Source organism: Malaclemys terrapin, chromosome 9 (genome assembly GCF_027887155.1).
Source record: "Malaclemys terrapin pileata isolate rMalTer1 chromosome 9, rMalTer1.hap1, whole genome shotgun sequence".
In the NCBI taxonomy this organism is placed as follows: domain Eukaryota; kingdom Metazoa; phylum Chordata; order Testudines; family Emydidae; genus Malaclemys; species Malaclemys terrapin.
In genome coordinates, this window is record NC_071513.1 from 5,171,316 (window position 1) to 5,190,430 (window position 19,115).

The window sequence follows — 19,115 nt, forward strand, 5'->3', positions numbered from 1 at the left end:
CCAATTTTGCAAATCCATGTTTTCAGATGTTTAAATCTGAAATGTCATGGTGTTGTAACGGTGGGGGTCTCAACCCAACAGAGGAGTGTGGGGGGGGGGCTGTTGATAGACACTGAAGGCAGCAACCGTGGAGCTTCCTGCAGCCACAGGAGGTTCCCGGAGGTGGGTCTGAGCCAGGGGCGGCTCCAGGCACCAGCGCCCCAAGCACGTGCCTGGGGCAGCAAGCCACAGGGGGGCACCCTGCTGGGTCGCTGCCAGGGCGGCAGTCAGGCTGCCTTCGGTGGCATGCCTGCAGGAGGTCCGCTGGTCCCGCGGCTTTGGTGGTAATTTGGAGGCGGGTACGCCGAAGCCGCAGGACCAGCAGACCTCCTGCAGGCATGCCGCCGAAGGCAGCCTGCCTGCTGTGCTTGGGGCAGCAAAATACATGGAGCCGCCCCTAGTCTGAGCTCCCCCCCCCCCAGAGCAGCTGTGCAGGAGATGGACAAGTTGTGTCCCTTCTCAGCCCAGTGGGAGCTAGGAGCCCCCTGGCTGGAGTGCTCCTAGCAGCAAGGGGAGATCAGATTTCCAGGGAAGGGCTTATTTCACTGCCCATGATGTGATTTTTACATCTGTAAAATAGATAGGGCCTTACCTAGGGCCTTCATTCTACAGTGCCATGTGAACAGACCCCCAAGCCTGCCTGGATCTGACTGTGGCATCGGAATCTGGGGGCCTGTTTTTGTCAAGTGGTACATAAATGTTTTATCACAAACACATAGTAAACTACTCAAGCCAACTTCCTGTTTGATTGTTTTCAAGGGGGGAGGGCAGGGCATGGATATTCTAGACCTGCCCAACTCTCTATAATTGCCCAAATGAGAGACAAACCTCAGCAGCATACCAAGGATGCAATAGTAAGATGGGGTAGGTTTAACCCGGAATAACAGAGGGGTTAATAACACATTGGTCTCTTCTTCTCACAAGTACAACTTATCCGAAGTCAAGCACACTGTGCCGATACTTCGCCGGTCCATCTGTATACATATTCAAATTGCTTCATTGAAAAAATATAAATGCTAATTAAAAACAATTACTGTAGACAATTAGAGTTAGTCCCTCGCTGGACATTTCAACTTTAAAAAAAACAAAAAAACAAAACAAAAGCAGATCTTAATTAAGGTCTCTTGGCTTTAGAGCAACTACCAAAGAAAATACGATATTTCAGATGTATGGTGACATTGTACTAGTTCTACTTACCAGGCACCGTTTTATTGATGCTGGATTAGTGCCATGTTTTCAAAAAGCATTAGCATCAAAAGAGTCTTTTTTCCCCCCTAAGGTCTCAACAGTTATTGCTGATTGTAATTATGCAGAGGGCTGTTTGTCCCAACTTCACTTCTGAACTATAAAATGTATTTTAAACAATAATTCAGTAGAGGATTGCATTTTTTCCATAGATTTTTAGTACTTTGAGCCTCGTTTGATATCAGCACTGTATTAATATAAAGCAATTTATTTCTGAGTAAATGACACATAGGGCCAGTCTTTGCAATCAGTGGAAAGATCCATTCTAGTCTACACAGGTTCTTATACCACTCTCTTCACTGAAGTATTGGAACACTTTCAAGTAGTGCTTTAAGCAAGGTGACTAACCTCTACAATGTGTTTGTTCTCTTTTTGTTTGGGTTTACCCAAATAAGGTATCAATCAGGATCAAGATTACATGCACATTATACAGAATTTGTTCTGTTTCCTGCGATAAAATTAGCATTTGGTAGCCCAAGTTACAAAACTGGACACTAGCTTATAGATTTTAAGGGTACAAAAATGCAACACGTACCATTTATGCAGTATTCCTATGCATGTTGAAAAGAAACCGTTTTTAGGAAAAGCACAAAGTAGCCAGCAAGTTTTTGTTTGGCACAGCACCCAGGAGTCAGACTTCATTTGAATTTTAAGACTTGACTTAACTATAATCTAAGGTTAACGTTAAGTTTAATGGCTCCACTTTCCCAAATTAGATCTAAATAACACACTTCATCTTCTTAACCTGCACACAGTGTGTTCTCCCTTTCTAAGAAAGGGCCTTCTTCCTATTGCTTGTGAAGGCAAATCAGTAATCATAGACAAAGTGTGACTAATTCCTAAACACAAGCTGTAATGCTAGTTTGAAGCCAGTGCAGTTACTCCAGAGCTTAATTTGGCCTAGTGAAAAAAGCTATTTTCATAAACAAAAAATGTGTTTTCCATTTGTCACTCGAGGCCTCTTTCAAAAGAGAGAATTGATTATTTGAATTGCAGTAACACCCACAATACAATGCATAGGATAGACACCTTCCAAACACATACAAAGAGACAACCTGTAGAGAAGTGGACTCACCGCTGCTTCAGCCCCTCATAGCTGGGCATAACATAGCAGGCTCTCTTCATCTAGCACCCCCTGCTGGCGGTCACTCCAGCCCTGCAGTGGTCTGCTTCCTCTCATGACTCAGTCCTCCAACCAGGTCTCAGGCTCTCCAGAGTCTTCACATCACCTTTTCCAGTCCAGTGGCTAGTAGGGGAACCCAGGCCCTCTCTCTTCTCTGAGTTCCAGCCCAGAACCCCTGTAATAAACAGGCAAGATCTGGCTATTCAGGCCCCCTGCATCCTCTTCCTACCTCAGCCGGTCTTCAGGTCTTTCACACAACCCCTCCCTGGGCTCACAGAGTACCAGGGTTTATCTCAGGCTCCCTGAGGCCTCAGGTTTCACCTTTCCTTCAGGGCTGTGGGTCACAGGATTCCTCCCTGGAGTTCTCCAACAAACCCCAAACCAACAGCATAACCACAATCCACTTCCATCCCTCCCAGACTTGAACACTAGTCCTCCCCCATATGCAGCTCCTCACCTGAGCACCAACACTCCAGGAGTGCCTCCCAAGAGTCATGCCCTATAGGAGCTCATTCTGCTTTCTCAGGCTTTTCCCCAAGTCTCTTGATTTCTGCCATCCCAGCCACAGCACACACACACAAACTTCCCCTCTCCTGGGTCTCCCCTCACTGAACTCTCTCAGGAAACCCGACTCCTTTCCAGGTGGACCTGCTAATCGACCTGCTTAGCGCCCAAGTGCCAGCTGGTGGGTTGACTGAGCACTCAGGCTCCTGTTAACTCTCAGTACCAGTGTAGGCTTTGCACCACTTTGAGACTATAAGCAAGGGCTGTGCAAAGACAGAACTACAGATAACAGCCAAGCAAAATATCACAGATAGAGTCTTCCCCCACCCCATTCATTCCCCCCTGTTTCAAACAATAGATTGTGAGTCCTCTGCTGTTAGATCTCCATAACAGCAGCCCAAAATAAAGTAGCCCAAAAGGTGAGGCTAAATGAACACAGTCAACCTGAACTCCAGCCAGTTTTGAAAACACAGTTAGAAGTAGTTTAAATGCCTCCTCCTGCCCCTGAGCCATTTGGCCTTGTGAGGAGGTGACCTGTGGTTTGAGGCTATGGTTATTAATAAAGTCCTGAACCTGCAGCTGACCACTTGATGGCACGCGAGCATAGTCCACGGCAGGATCAGCACCCAGTGTCGCCACTTTCCTGATTTGATCACAAGGGCTCCAGATATAGGTTTTTCTTAAAGCCCCAGCTCCTGGAATTAGATTATTATTAATTATTTGTATTGCAGTAACACCGAGAAGTCCTGGTCATTGGCCAGGACCCCATTGTGCTAGGCACTGCCCAAACACAGACCAAAAAAAAAAAAAAAAAAAAAATGATCCCTGCCCCTAAGAGCTTAAGTTACTATGGGAAAACCTGGCTTTTTTTTTTTAAAAAAAGCAAAGCATTACTCACCTTCATAACTGAGGAGAAAAGCTTGAAAAGGTAAACCCTGGAGGTACAAAACCAGAAGGCAAATCATCCTAACCCAAGATGTATTATTTAAAGTCTCCTAATGTTTAAGCCACTCTCATGGTTTTTTAAACACATGGGGTTGCGTGTGGACACAAACTATCATTGCCACCAATGATTGATTACAAAGTCAGTTAACCTTTGAAGTGCAGGGACAGGGCTGGAGCTGGGAGCTGAGCGCAAGAGTGAATCAGGAGCTCCTGCTTCCTCAAGTAAGGTTTTACCCTGAACAATAGAAAGAAAATAGACCATCAGAATCCCCAAAGATGTGGAATGTGGTGTTACCACTCTCACTCGCATCATTGGATCTTCTTCAAACGGAGGGACACCACACAGGCAGCTGCACCTACCAACCCTCAGCAGAGGAGTTCTCTGTCCCAGCATCGCAGGAGGCAATTAACTCCAAAGAAGATACTTTCTGCTGTGGAAACCATCCCATCTGTGACAAACAACACCGAGGAAATCTCTGCTAAATTTACTAATTTGAACACCGGGGGGGAAACTTACAAGAGACTTAGCAATGTCAAACTAACGGAATGCCAGGTCTCTGAACGGGGCAGATTACTGGCCTAGTTGGGAGCAGGAAGACTGCAATAGGTCAAATGGAATAATAACCAGAGCTGACATTGGTGTTTTGTAGATGGTGGGGACTGGCCAGGTCTGGGAGTGACTTTCTTGCAGAAGGCCACCTCCTCCCTCTCTGACAGAACAATGCAAGGGAATCTCCACAATGCTACTTGCATTTTCTTTCCCAAACAGTCCTGTCCTGACAATGTTGGGCCACAGCAATGAAGTGACTTGCAAGTAACCCAGAAAGTCTGTAACAGAACCAGGAAGGAAATCTCTTAACTCACAGCCACATACCTTAGGCACAAGACCAGCCTTTCTCCACCATCACTCCTGAGCTTTATTTGTCCTTTCTCCCCCCCAAATTGGAAATAGCTCTGTTTAAGTGATTAGTGTCTAAATCAGATCTGTCTAACCACATGTATGGCATTCTTCTTTTTTCCTCCTGCTCTTCTCATCTGTTTCTTTTACTCACTGCTTTTTGTAATTAAAGTGCCTGCAGCTAAGATCTGCACAGGTGTAACACAGCAAGATGTTCACCTGCTGCTCGGTACTTTTCTCTGGAGAAGATCTCTTTGCTCTCAAAAGGCTTTGCTTTTGAAGCAGCAGGTACAATTGGGTTACAATAAGAATCGCTAAACGATCAAACATTGCTTTCAAAAGTATACACGTCAGATGTCACCCAGAGGTCAGCTCCCAGACAGCGATCGTCATTTTAATGATGGAAGGAAAGCGTAGCCTTCTCAGACACCTTTGGGACAATGGCAATAAAGGGATCTGACAATGACCATTTCCTGGGGATAACTGAACACCACACACATTGGGGGCTGGTGTATTTCCTACTATTGCTCCCCCTGAGGCAGCCCCACTGGGAACATGCAATGTGCCCCTCCCCGGGCTGAAGTGAAACAGTGGCCTGGCTCAGTGTGAGTGGGGGCATGTTTATAAGTGCTTACAACCTTAAAGCAGGCAGACTTTCCAAGAACTGAATTCAGTGTGTGATCATTCTAAGAAACTGACATGAGCCCTGACATACAACCTCATAAAATCAATCTGGCTTCATCTAATCATCGTACAACCAGTCTGGCTCCTGTCACTCTCAAGAGACACAGGACGAGCTCCAGCTACCGCCTGAGCAACATGACCCATCTTTTGGAAGGGATGCTCTTTCAGAAAATCAAGACAGCTTGTTTATTTTAGGGATCTGTGGTCTGTGTGTGTGTTTTCTTCTCCTCCAGTGGCTCTTAGTTTTCCCAGATCATCAGGCAGGCAGTGGACCACATCAGTGAAATCGCTAATAGAGGCACATTCTGTTTAGTGGTAATACAATTAAAACTCATGGCAGGAGGTAATAATAGCAAGACTTATTTTCGAAGTGCTTTACAGTGAGCTAATTAAACCTTGCAACACCTCTATGAGGGGCATTGGTACCCCCACTTTACAAATGAGGGTACTGAGGGAGAGATGGAGATGTAGGATCACCTTACTGGACTCAATCCTGCAACTTTACACCTGTGGGACTGCTTCATTGGAGTGAACAACAATATCAATTACAAGAACAGGTCCAATGAGACAATTACACATTATAAAACACTACAGGTATCACCAAGGTGTATTAATTTCAGTGTTCATACAGACTGCAGGATCAAATACTCTAGATCATTAGGGTATATTTAGGGTTCCCATCATCATCTGTATGAATGTTAGTACATTTTTAGACCCCAGTCCTGCACAGAATTCCTCACAGGTGCAGCCAAGCACATGCCCAGGGCACGAGCAGGATCACTGCCCAAGCTGTAGCTTGAAACATCTGAACTTATTTAATCACCGTAGATAGTTAAAGTGACATAGTCAAGTTTAACATGTATTATGTTCCAAATCACACCTATCAGAAGATTATTAAACTTGAAAACTTTAAATGGCTTTTCACTATTCATTGTTTATTTTTCGCTCTCAGCTAGGACAAGGAAAATAGATTAGTCCCTTTCACTGTTTTTACACTTTCTAGTCAACTTAACTGACTGCATAATCAGATCCTAGGTTTTCCTACAGTACCATCATGCCTCAGTGTTTGGATTGCAAACACAGAGTTCGATCCTGCATTCCTTGCATACTCAAAAGTTCTCAAATTCATGGGAGTTTTGGGTGCAAAAAGAATTTAGCATCAGATCCATTCTTTGTGCCAGTAGACAGTCTGTTTGCCTTTCCCTTACCAGCATGCACCTTACAAAGATCCTGATCCAACTCCTATTAGAAAATCAACGGGAAAAACTCCCATTGACCTACTCATAATACAGCCAAGGGCTGATGTATTCAAGTTAGCCAGAAATAGGAGTACATGGACACGTCTGCCTCAAAAGAATAATCTGTCATTCCTCCCCTCCCCCCACGCCCAAATCATTCTGCACTTCCTCACTTGCAATCTTAAATCATATTGTGTCCTATTCTATACTATGTGCGGTTCCAGTAAAGGAAAAAACGGGCAAGAACTTTTGAAAGTCACAGTTCAAAAAAAAATGTATTCCCTTTGTCTCCCCCACTCAGCACTCCCCTGACCTCAGTCCCTGGTTGATCTCTAATGCTATCTTTCCTTCCCAGTCTACAGTGGAGTTTTGCCCTCGATAAAGCTAGAGAAAACATAACATAACTCTGCTGACTTCACTGGAGCTAACCCAGTGTAGCAAAGTTTGGCTCCTAATTCTGAATCAAGCAAATGCAAAAATAGTGGCCTTGATTCCGCTCTCAAACTGGTTTTACACGGGGATGGTATCACCTCTGATTTATACCAGAGTAACGGAGAGGAGAATCAGACAGACCCAGATTCCCTTTTCTCTACTCCCTCACCGCTCTGGTAGCCTCAGATACAGTATCCTACAGGATAGAGAGAAGTATCTCTCTGGCCGGGCAGTGCTGACCCCACTGTAAACCCCAACCTGTGAAGGGCAAAGAACTCGCACGTGGCACCTTCCCCTGAGTTCACCTTCCTGCTCAAGTTACTAGTTAAGATCCCAATCGTGCAAACAGTTCAATAACCTTGCACACACGAGTAGTGCCCTGGACTCAGTGTGTGTAAAGTTGCTAAGCTCTTTCCCTCTGGCAGGGAAACTATTTCCTAGGCTAGGGTCTCAAGCCCCACGGATCGCCTGCCCGCCCGCCCGGGGGAGAGCGCCCAAGGAACCCCACATCCGCCGGCGAAAGCCCGCTGAAGGCTCCAAGCTCCACTCGCTCCATACCAGCACCTGGCAGCGCAGACTGGTGTCCGCATGTGTCCGAGCAGGCAGGATTGCTCCAGTGTTTGCGGCTCCTTCCATCGCTATTCTGTTTTGCCGACGTTTGAGCCCGGGAAGGGCGGAGGCCGAGGGCCACCTGAGCCCAGGGGCCGGAGTGATGGACGCTTGCGCGCAGGGAGGTGGGAGAAATCCCTCCAGATCCTCTGCTGCGCCAGGGCAGCCCAGGCAGGTCCCTGCCGCGAGACAGGGGAGTTCTCTGAGGGCGGGGTGCCCCGGGGGCCGGGGCTCTGTGCCTCCCCCTGGCCGGAGACAGGGGCCCCCATTCCCGCCCCGAGGAGTTTCTCCGCCTGCTTCCACGGTGCATCTTGGCAGCAGCGAGCACCCGCTAAGATATAAAGCAGCCAGCGCCCAGGACTCTCTGAGCCAGCCACCGCTTCCAGCCGCCGCCGCGCAGCCCTGCTAGCTCCGGGCTGAGTCTCCTGCTATCTCAGCCGGGTGCTAGGCAGAAGCGCGCAGGGCGCCGCGGCGCGGGGCATCCCCTTCTTCCCTTGGGCGCTAGGGGAGAGGTGCGCAGAGGTCTTGGACACCCCCCCCCATTCCCGGGGGGTTGGGGCAGAAGGAAGGGCGCAGCGATCTCGGCCCTGCAGGCGATGAGGAGAGGCGCGCAAGGTGCAGAAGTCCAGTCTCCCCACCAGGAGCTGGAGGAGACGCGTGGCCGGGGGACCCTTTCTGAGGCCCTAGGGCAGAAAAGGGCTGGGCGACGCGCGCCGTGTGCTAAGGGAGAAGGACGCAGCGGTGCCAGATGCCCAGCGCTGGGCAGAAGCGCGCAGGGCGCAGCAGTACCTGACTGCCTTGTAGGCTAGAAGGGGCAAGGTGGCGAGCTGCAGCCTTCCTTGGCGCAGAGAAGAAGGGCGCAGGGCGCTCAGGGAAGAAGGCGCAGCTGTACCAGACCCCCGCGCAAGGGAGAAGGGCGCAGGGCGCTAGGGGAAGAGGACGCAGCTGTACCAGACCCTCGCGCAAGGGAGAAGGGCGCAGGGCGCTCAGGGAAGAAGGTGCAGCTGTACCAGACCCCCGCGCAAGGGAAAAGGGCGCAGGGCGCTGAGGGAAGAAGGCGCAGCTGTACCGGACCCCCGCGCAAGGGAGAAGAGCGCAGGGCGCTCAGGGAAGAGGACGCAGCTGTACCAGACCCCCGCGCAAGGGAGAAGGGTGCAGGGCGCTCAGGGAAGAAGGCGCAGCTGTACCAGACCCCCGCGCAAGGGAAAAGGGCGCAGGGCGCTGAGGGAAGAAGGCGCAGCTATACCAGACCCCCGCGCAAGGGAAAAGGGCGCAGGGCGCTGAGGGAAGAAGGCGCAGCTGTACCAGACCCCCGCGCAAGGGAAAAGGGCGCAGGGGGGAGCAGGCAGCGCCGTAGACATGAGGCTGGTCCTGGCGGAGCGGAGCCTCAACCTCACTAACCACAGCTGGGCTGGGGGTTCCGGCAACCTGAGCTTGGAGGGGCCGCTGGTGGCCTGGGCGGCGGGGGGCCTGGGGCGCACGGGGCACAGCGCGGTGGCCGTGTGTCTGGGCATCACCCTGGTGCTGGGCTGCCTGAACAACCTGCTGGTCCTGCTGATCTTCCTGAAGTTCGAGTCCATCCGGACCCCCATTAACCTGATCCTGCTGAACATCAGTCTCAGCGACCTGCTGGTCTGCATCTTCGGGACCCCCTTCAGCCTGGCCGCCAGCCTGCGGGGCCGCTGGCTCCTGGGCGAGGCCGGCTGCAAGTGGTACGGCTTCGCCAACGCCCTCTTCGGTAGGTGCGGCTGCCCAGTTCCCCCTCGCAACTAGGGGAGGAAACCGCCCTGCCACAGCCCACAGGGGCAGGGGGAGCCGCACGACAGTGCCCGGGCTCGGGGCTGAGCCACGCTTCCTCTTCTAGGGCGCTGGCAGCGTAGCGCTGACGGGGACAGAGGCCCCGGGTTCCTTGGGGTAAGGATCCCCACCTTGCATGCAGCCGGAGCAGAAATATACAGATTGGCAGGGAAGGCGGTGTGTGCTTACACCCACTGGAAAACCTGGTCCCAAAGGCCAAAGACCTGTTAGGACAAGACAACTAGGCCCTCTTGCTAGTGCTGGTTTATTCTGTCTTCTCTAGGCCAAGATTTTCAAACAAGAGTGTCTACATTTGGGCTCCTAAATCCATAATTAGGCACCTACATAAAAGTTTGGGCTGATTTTTCAGAGATGCCCAGCAAGCACAACTCCTGTGAAGTTCAGGGCAGTATGTAAGTGCTCAGCACCTCTGCAAATCAAGCTTCTTTTACATATGGGTGTAGGAGACGAACTGAAGGCACCTAACTGTGGAAGTGTTGGCTCTAGTGTTTGGTGGAGGGTCTGATTAATAACAGAACAAACTGCCTTGCTTGCCTGTGGTTTGGGGATGGAGAAGGTGAAGTCGAAGGCAGGTGTTGCTGAGTGTGCCCTGTGTGTTGGTTTCCAAAGAAGAGTCTGGTTGCTATGGGTTTTAGTCATCCATCATTGTCTAAAAGGTTTCTTTTAAATCCTTGCATGTTGGGCCATAGTTCTGTGCACGTCTCCAGCATTGTTCAGTGGCAGAGGTGTGAAACCCTACCTCCATCATGCTAACCCTCTCTCTCTTTCCGCTCATTTGTCACTTGCCCAGTAGAGTTCCTTATGGGATGAAACTGCATATGCCTGGTCTTGCTCAAAGAGGAGTTGTTTCTGGGAAGTTTGAAGACCTGTGCCTTTTGAACTTGAAACAAGCAGGAAGAATGCTCTTTGCTTTAACAAAAAATTCTATCATGTATCTCCCCCCCCCCCTTATCCCGGCAATGCTTTGCTAGACACGTCATCTATAGATGTTCTGAGTTTTAGGTGATCATGGAGTTTTGGGGCCGCCTCGACTAAATGTATACAACTGGAGCCTACTCATCCTGTCAGTTGACGTCAGTATGGATTATGGGCACAACTGAAGGGCTAAGCAGGCACCAGATTCTCCGGCCTGTAATTTACTGTTATCACTGGCTCACAAGCCAATCACACTTACTATTATTGATATTTATTTGTATTGCATAAGTGCCTACAGGGGAGACCAGCACATGGCTCTCACACTCCTGTGCACTCCAGCCCCCTTTCCTCCAGGCAATCACCCATTAACCCTTATCACTTCACCCAGACTCACTCACCTTTGACCTAGTTCCCTGATACTTCACATTCACTCCAGCTGTTGGAAGAGTCCTTCCATGCCATCTACCAAATATCAAAATCCTCTGTGAAACTGAATTGCTTTTCTCCACCCAGCTCTCTTACAGAAAGAGGTCTGCATTTAAAATGGCAGCATTTGCTAACAGCTACCACCTAGTGGTATCAAAGCTAGCACGGTTTCCCCCCCTTTACTTAGGGTTTGTTTACATGGGGAAATAGACCAGAATGGCTGTTTTGTGGTCGCTCCCCAAGGGGATACTATATTCTGGAATAAATCACTTTATTTCAGAAAAATTAGCGTGCTTCCAAAGCAAAGCAATTATTCTGGAATAGAACGACTTATTCTGGAATAGAGTATCCACATGGGAGCTATCTGCAATAGCTATTTGGGTCAATTTCCTCATATAGATAAGATATAATAACTGTGACCAGTAATGTAGCTATGAGTTACACAGATATGGGATTTTATAGCTAAGACAAACACATGGGAACAATGCAGAGATGGTCAATATGGATGATGGTCTACCACAGGGGTTCTCAAATTTCATTGCACCGCAACCACCTTCTGACAACAAAAATTACTACAGGACCCCAGGAGGGGGGGCCGAAGCTTGAGCCCACCCACTCCCCACCACCCCGGGTGTGGGCAGGGCAAAGCCAAAGCCCCACTCACTGCCCCAGGCTGGAGGGCTTCAGCCCCAGGCAGGGGGCCTGAAACCTTAGCCCTGCCACCCAGGGCTGAAGCCCTCGGGCTTGGGCTTGGGCTTGGGCTTTGGCTCCGGACCCCAGCAAGTCTAAGCCAGCGACCCACTTTGGAGTCCCAACCCACAGTTTGAGAACCGCTGGTCTGTAGTCAGTGGGAGTTTCACATTGACCTCTGTGGAGGCAGGATCAGCCCCATGGTCTGTCAACAGGAATAAACAAGTGATCAGCAGAAAGTGGTGCTGCCAGGAGCAGCTTGGCACTGATATTGTTATATCCAGATGCATTGTACTGCAGGCATTCTGATGGGGTCTTTTTTGGCTTTTTTTGTGCTGTTGCAGCAGGATATTTGTTTGAAATTAAAAATCTCAGATTTATTGCACGACCATTTCAAATGCCTGATCCTGCAGCTGTTCCCTTCACTGAGAAGGGAGTACTCACGAGAGGAAGGGCATCAGGATCGGCCCCAAGGGGTTTAACAGGCTGCCTGGTCAGAGACTGTGCACTTTCCATCTATCCTTACCCTGCGTGCTTGTTTCTCTCCTAGTGGGAGAATCTGGAAAAGCCTATACTGAGCTCTCATGGGGTGAATCCTGCAGGGCCAGAGTCAGCAAGAGTTGACATGTGCCTGCAGTGGGAGTCATGACTGAGTAAGGACTGCAGGACTTGGCTCCCTGGGAATACCCCCTTTCATCTTTCTGACTCACTAACACCAAGTCCATCTCTTTCCTTGCAGGCATTGTCTCTCTGATTTCCCTTTCCATCCTCTCGTACGAACGCTATGTCACAGTGCTCAGGAGGCGCATGAAAGTGAACGTGTCCAGCTACCAGAAATCCTGTCTCTTTATTGCAGGCTCTTGGTTCTACTCCTTGTTTTGGACTTTGCCTCCTTTGTTTGGTTGGAGCAGCTACGGTCCCGAAGGCCCGGGCACCACTTGCTCAGTAGAGTGGCACTCCAGGTCTCCTAACAATATCTCTTACATCATATGCCTCTTTATCTTCTGCCTTATATTGCCTCTTCTGACAATGATCTATTGTTATGGGAAAATAGTGAGAGCAATCAAAATGGTAAGTATCTTCTCTCGCTGCTCTAACATATGATGGTTGTAACTGCATTCTTCTTTTCTCTGTACTGAATGGGGATATTCTTAGAGTTCTGCCTGTTGCAGGACATGTGATACCCATGTCTGCCTATCAGGAATGAAATCTGCCATAAAGCAATATGTGGGGAGCTATGATTAGGGTGACCAGACAGCAAGTGTGAAAAATCGGGACGGGGGTGGGGGGTAATAGGAGCCTATATAAGAGAGAGGCCCAAATATCGGGACTGTCCCTATAAAATTGGGACATCTGGTCACCCTAGCTATGATCCAGCTCCCACTGAAGTCAATGGGTGTTTTGACACTGAGTGATGCCAAATGCTGCATGTATTGTGGTAGTTCTGGGAGGCTCTATCAGGGAATGGCCTGCCCCTTTATGTAAATAAATGTAATAGAAAGGTGATCCCTGCACCAAAAAGCCCTTGGTCTGAGTCAGCCTCAATCTACTTTAGTTGTGGTTTGCAGCTATTGGTCTAGATTCACTATCTGCTCCTAGACTCAACGCAACTGTAAATCCAGTTTAACTGGCCGGGGAAACTGCTGTGTATCTCTGGAGCATAGGTTGGAGAACTAGCAATAAAGACTGTATAGAATGCAACAAATATCTACCAGATTATGGAAAGTGAGGATAATGACTATTATTATATAGTGAACACATTTCTTGCTGCAGTATCCAGGTGCTCCTGGGTCCTGGGTGGCTCAGGTCCTTGCTGTTCACAGGACCTAGTAGATTGCATTGTTGTACATCAAAACAGGCTTATCCTATTCCAGTAGAGGTCACTGTTGACATGTATTCTGTGCTAAGTTTAGAGATGTATGTTCTCAGCTTGTTACACCCTGCGATAAGGAAAAATGGCACAGATAAACGGACTTCTTTTATACAAAAGATTTCATGTTGCCCATATGAGTAGGAATATTAGTGACAGAATAGCTGTGCCATTGCAAACATCAGGATAGTTACGTGACAAAATCATTGGCAGGTGTCACATAATCCTTCAGCACCTATAAACTTGTTGAATTTAGGACTGAAATAACCCCCCACTTCTGAGTTTCATAAAACAGTACTTTATTTTAGCAGGTTTCTAGGTTTAATATGACAACTGTTCAGAAGACGGAACACCACATACTTTTTATGGTGGTATCCATGGTTACCTGCTACCTCCTCTGTTGGATGCCGTATGGGATAGTATCTTTGATTGCAACATTTGGCAAGCCAGGAATAATCACTCCAACAGTAAGCATTGTCCCATCCGTTTTGGCGAAGACTAGCACATTTGTTAATCCTGTTCTCTGTGTGCTCTTGAACAAACAGGTAAGAAGTTCACTTTGTTTATTTATTCTGGAATACAATTGCTCCTTCATATTAGATTTGTGATCAGTAAGTACTATTGTTAAAATATATGTAACAACTTTGTATGGGGACCTGTCTGAAATGAGTTGGGGCGTCTCAGTCCCGTTACAACACCCAGTCTTACAGCTGGGCTTCCTTAGAAGTGAGTTTCAGATAAAATAGCAAAGGTTTAGCTGAGTTGGCATATAGTCCGTCTTTTCACTCCTCTGGAGGTGATCATTAGGAAGTAGGGCACAGTGGTGGGGTCACTTTGGGGTAGCTTGCACTGCCAGTGCCCATTCTGTGTGTGCTCTGTTTGATAAGACGTAATTGCAGTGGTGACTTGTTCCGGAGTCTCTTTGTCCCCTATTTGTGACATCACCCTTCTCATAGTGATGCATGCAGTGCAGTTATGTATTAACAATCTGTAACTAATATGCTTTGTCCTGCATCACACACAGTAAATGCATTTTCTTATTGAACTGTGCTCTGGTGTTAAAAAAAATAGTTCTTGTCAATAAAAGTAACCCAAGAGAAGGCTAATAATGTCCTTGTGTTGCTGACTTGCTCTCCCACTACAGATGGGGAGTAGCTTTCTGTCCTTATTTTAAGTTTTTTTTTGGAGAGGGTCCATAGAATGGTCCCTCCCATTTCCACTTTGTCTATAGCTCCCTAATCCTGATTCACAGTTGCCCTGCGAGTTACACGTGCGAGTTGCAATGGAGGCAATAAGCCACATTTCTGATTTCCTGATCCTGCTTTCAACTACCTGAAAGGGAATTCCAAAGAGGATGGATCTAGATCAGGGGTCGGCAACGTTTGGCATGCGGCTCGCCAGGGTAAGCACTCTGGCGGGCCGGGCCAGTTTTATTTACCTGCTGACGCAGCAGGTTTGGCTGATTGTGGCCCCCACTGGCCGCGGCTCGCCGTCCCGGGCCAATGGGGGCGGCGAGAAGCCACGGCCAGCACATCGCTCGCCCGCGCCACTTCTCGCTGCCCCCATTGGCCTGGGACGGCAAACCGCAGCCAGTGGGGGCCACGATCAGCTGAACCTGCCGCGTCAGCAAGTAAATAAAACTGGCCCGGCTGCAAGGGTGCTTACCCTGGCGAGTCGCGTGCCGAACGTTGCCGACCCCTGATCTAGACTGTTCTCAGTGGTAGCAGATGACAGAACAAGGAATAATGGTCTCAAGTTGCAGTGGGGGAGGTTTAGGTTGGATATTAGGAAAAAAAATTCATTAGGAGGGCGGTGAAGCACTGGAATGGATTACCTAGGGAGATGGTGGAATGTCCGTCCTTAGAGATTTTTAAGGTCAGGCTTGACAAAGCCCTGTCTGGGATGATTTAGTTGGGGATTGGTCCTGCTTTGAGTAGGGGGTTGGACTAGATGACCTTCTGAGGTCCCTTTCAACCCTGATATTCTATGATTCTATGAAAATTTTTAGGAAGGGCCAGTCCATGCCCTGAAGAGCTTACCATCTAAGGAAAGGTAATTTGCATTATTTTCCCTTGAGCTCCCAGTGCTCTTACATGGATATATATTGACATCCTAGTTATAGTGAGTGGGGATGGAAGAATGCACTGTATTGAACATTGCCCAGAGTAAACTAGAGGCTAAAACCAACAGGAAGATTCAAGTTTAGTTTCATGAGAGGAAGTGTCTCAGTGATCTGAGGAAAGGAAAGAATGGAAGAATCATAGAGAAGGGAATAGAGGGATGGCTAACATGGGGATGAATGTGGTCGGCTATAGGGGAACACCAAGAGAGAGAGGTAGAAGGGAGCAATTCCATGAGAATATTGAAAGCCATGAGGGTTTTGCCGAATGTTCAGTTACACTGAAAGTGATAAAAGTTGGCGGTGATAGATTTGTAACTTGTGCGTCTCTGGAATGGTGACGTTTCCCACCCCTGGCTCTTCTTGTCCTTACATCAAAGTTCTCTTTCATACAGGGCTTTCTTTAGGCACCTTCTTTGATTACATTAACAAAGTTCTGGTCAAGGGTCAACCAAATTCTGAGCTGTCATCCTGACTTGTAGCCTAAATTCAGTGTTAGTGATGAGGTTCTATTACTAATGTAAACTGGCCTCTTCGGTTTTAGTTCGGTTTGGGTGGTTTTGTATGTGGGTTTCTTTTTCTTCAGCAAATGGCCCGTTCTTGTTGCTATCATCTCTATCTGTGTCAAATATGTAATACTTCAACCAAAGCCTGCCACATTTCCTAGACCACGGGGATTGCTGTTAAAAGAGGGGTGAGGTTCTTTTGAAAGGGATCTTCAACCCTTGCATTAGAGTCAGAAGCCTAGTGAATGGGATGCATTAGGGTCTGTTCAGTCCATGTTTATGAAGAGTTCCTTTTGAAGGAAGTAGATCCTAAAAACAAGCAACCTATATTCTGTCCTTGTGCTTCATGTGGAGCTCAGCTCTAGCTTGATAGGGAAGTCTGAACAGAAGATCAATCAAAATAAAGGGAAATCCATCTTTAAAGCTGTATATCTATGAGCAAAGTTGAAAAATTCTAGTAGGGAGGTGGATTGTCTTGGGGTCTGCATTTGGTTTTCCATTGTGTGCGGTGGTATATTGGTCCTCCACAGTGACTCCGCCTTCCCTTTTATAGCCGGCTTCATTACCCCATCACCTCCTGCACCCTGGAGGGGGTTGCTTTTGAAAGAGTCCACATTCTGTCAGCTGATTTGGTAGCAAAGCTGTGATTAAAAAGGGGATGGCCCTCATATTGGCTGACAGTAGGGATTAAACTGTGGACGTCCAGAGCTAAAATCATGGGGCTCTAAATCTTGAATTAAAAAGATGGGATATGTAAGTGGGGGCTGTAACACAGTTGTGTTCTCTGTGGATGGCGCATGGAGTGGGACCTGTAACACACATTGACGAGTGGGTTACATTAACAGGCTTCTCGGCCAGTTCCTCTGATTTATTATGCACAGGATAAAGTGCAGGGAGTTAGTAATAATATGAAGTTTATTCTTCCTCTCTCAGGTTTGTGTGATGTGATCCTTAAGGGGCTGCTCGAGACTATGTTCTTAGCATACGCTCTCCTGAATTTCAGTTTTTCAGTTTTTCTTCTTCTTTAGTTCTACAGGTGTTTTATCACTTTAGTAAAATGTGGACCGTTCCCTCAGCGTACTGAAAACATTCTCAATTCAAAAGAGCGCCAAAACTTTGAGATAGCTGGCCGGATAACAGAGATTCCCCTGTCTCAAACGCCAGCGGATGAAAGGCAAATCAAAAATAACACTCAATGCTCTTCAAAAAACCAAAAGACTCTTGTGGTTCATTACAAAGTCTAGATCAAAAAGCTGCTTTTACAACCCTCCATTCGACCTCTATGTTGGCCCAGCAATGAAAGAATGTCCCAATTCCCAATAGAAATGAACAATAGGACGAACATAGAAGACATCACCGAGGCCCATAGGACTTTCACTACTCAACGATGTTAGGTTTATGTCTGCCAAGAAGAATAAGATGCAATATAGATCACGCTTGGAGATTGTCGGCTAGCAGCCTTTCACACTTCAGCATGCATGCCCTAAATCTTACACATTTAAGAATACCACATGTATGCAAGCTACTGGAATAGATTTCAGCTTTGCCAGTAATACAAACATTACTGACAAAGAAACATTTCTACCCAGAAACATCAACAAAACGTTTGTGACCCTCTTAATTCTGAAGTAATGGTTGTTCTGTAATGGTTTTTTCTATATCATTTCTGGAATGGTAGATGACCTGTTATTGCCATCAGAAGCTCTGATTCACTAGCACTGAAATCATCTTTCCTGGAAATACCTCTTCTGGGCCAGTGACACTGCAGCATGGTGAACTGAGAGAAATACCTGTGTTATCTATGCTACCTAGTCACAGAGTGAGAAACAGGCTCCTAAAATCCCCTTCTGTCTTTATTTCTAGTGTTTTTGTCTCTATTCACCTAGCAACATTTTGTTCATGAACATGTACAAAAATCCTAGATCCCAAGGCTTGAAATCCTAACATGGGGAGCTGCATGAGCACTGGCCTATCAGCCCCTCAAATCACAATTCTTAGTGTCAATGCAGAAATGCAAATTGTTTTTAAGCAAAATGACTGTGACTCCACTACACCAATTGCTTAATTGAACCATCCAGCTTTGTGTGTCAGAGCTTCAAAAGCTGTTTTGTTGGTTTAATGTTTTTATCCTCCTTTGCCAGTCAAGAAATATGCTGATCTGAAGTCTGCCTGATATTGCCTGTGTTATGATAAGCTACTCTGATCTCTTCTGGCTTTAAAATCTAGGAAACAATAAAGAATGGTTTGTCTCGCATTATTTTGCACAGCTTAATTGTCAAAATGCCAATGGTGTGCTTGGCCCCTGTGCATACAGGACAGTACCTGCCCTAAGGAGCTAACCATCTCTGGCTCTCTCTATGCTAAAGTTTTCTGCTAACATTTCCTTCCATTGCTCCCAGCGGCACAATTCCACAGGTGGTAGCAACAGTGAGAGTGCTAGAGAAGACAGTGCGGCTGCTGGCATTTAAAGCATTGTGTCAGGTAGCTCTGTGGCCACCTGGAGTCTGTATTAGGGCTGCAATGGCTGGAGCTGAACCGGAAGTCACTGTGGTGGGGAAATTTGAGCAAAGGCTTGCCAATGTAGACACTCGCTAAATGCCAAGGCTGCTTGCACTGCCCTCCAGTCAAACCTGATCCTGTATGTTTCTGGAGGTGGGTGCAGTAAAGAATGTTCCAACTCAGGAGTAAGGTGAACATCAGCAGAAAAGTTTCACTCTTTATTCCACATAAGCTTAAAATTGCCATTGTTTCCTTCCCATTTAGTTTTGTTTGGGAGAAGTGCTAAATAAATTACTGTCCCACATCTGACAAAGTGGGTATTCACCCACGAAAGCTCATGCTCCAATAAGTCTGTTAGTCTATAAGGTGCCACAGGACTCTTTGTCGCTTTTTACAGATCCAGACTAACATGGTTACCCCTCTGATACTTGTTCCACTATTGTTCCCCCGGCCCCAGTTGTGTGTGTGAGCTACTGTAGAGGGTCTATTCCAGCTGATATCAAGGCTGCTGTTAGAACCGCAAAGGCTATATAAAGTCCCAGACACTCACTATTC

General features: G+C 47.6%; 1 protein-coding gene across 1 annotated transcript; it reads left to right on the plus strand.

Annotated features, from left to right (window-relative positions):
* Positions 1 to 8,958: 8,958 nt before the first annotated feature.
* LOC128843555 (visual pigment-like receptor peropsin) lies at positions 8,959 to 18,264 on the plus strand. Its single transcript, XM_054040468.1, has 4 exons — positions 8,959 to 9,455; positions 12,306 to 12,637; positions 13,745 to 13,981; positions 17,090 to 18,264. The coding sequence occupies exons 1-4, from the start codon at positions 9,077 to 9,079 to the stop codon at positions 17,303 to 17,305; spliced, it is 1,164 nt and encodes a 387-aa protein (XP_053896443.1). The 5' UTR covers positions 8,959 to 9,076; the 3' UTR covers positions 17,306 to 18,264.
* Positions 18,265 to 19,115: the final 851 nt, after the last annotated feature.

What these genes read in the sequence shown, in the direction of transcription:
- LOC128843555 (XM_054040468.1), top strand. Translation starts at nt 9,077, where the DNA reads ATGAGGCTGGTCCTGGCGGAGCGGAGCCTCAACCTCACTAACCACAGC. An exon ending in CTTCGCCAACGCCCTCTTCG is followed by an intron (nt 9,456 to 12,305) that starts GTAGGTGCGGCT and finishes CTTTCCTTGCAG; the next exon opens with GCATTGTCTCTCTGATTTCC. An exon ending in TAGTGAGAGCAATCAAAATG is followed by an intron (nt 12,638 to 13,744) that starts GTAAGTATCTTC and finishes ACTTTATTTTAG; the next exon opens with CAGGTTTCTAGGTTTAATAT.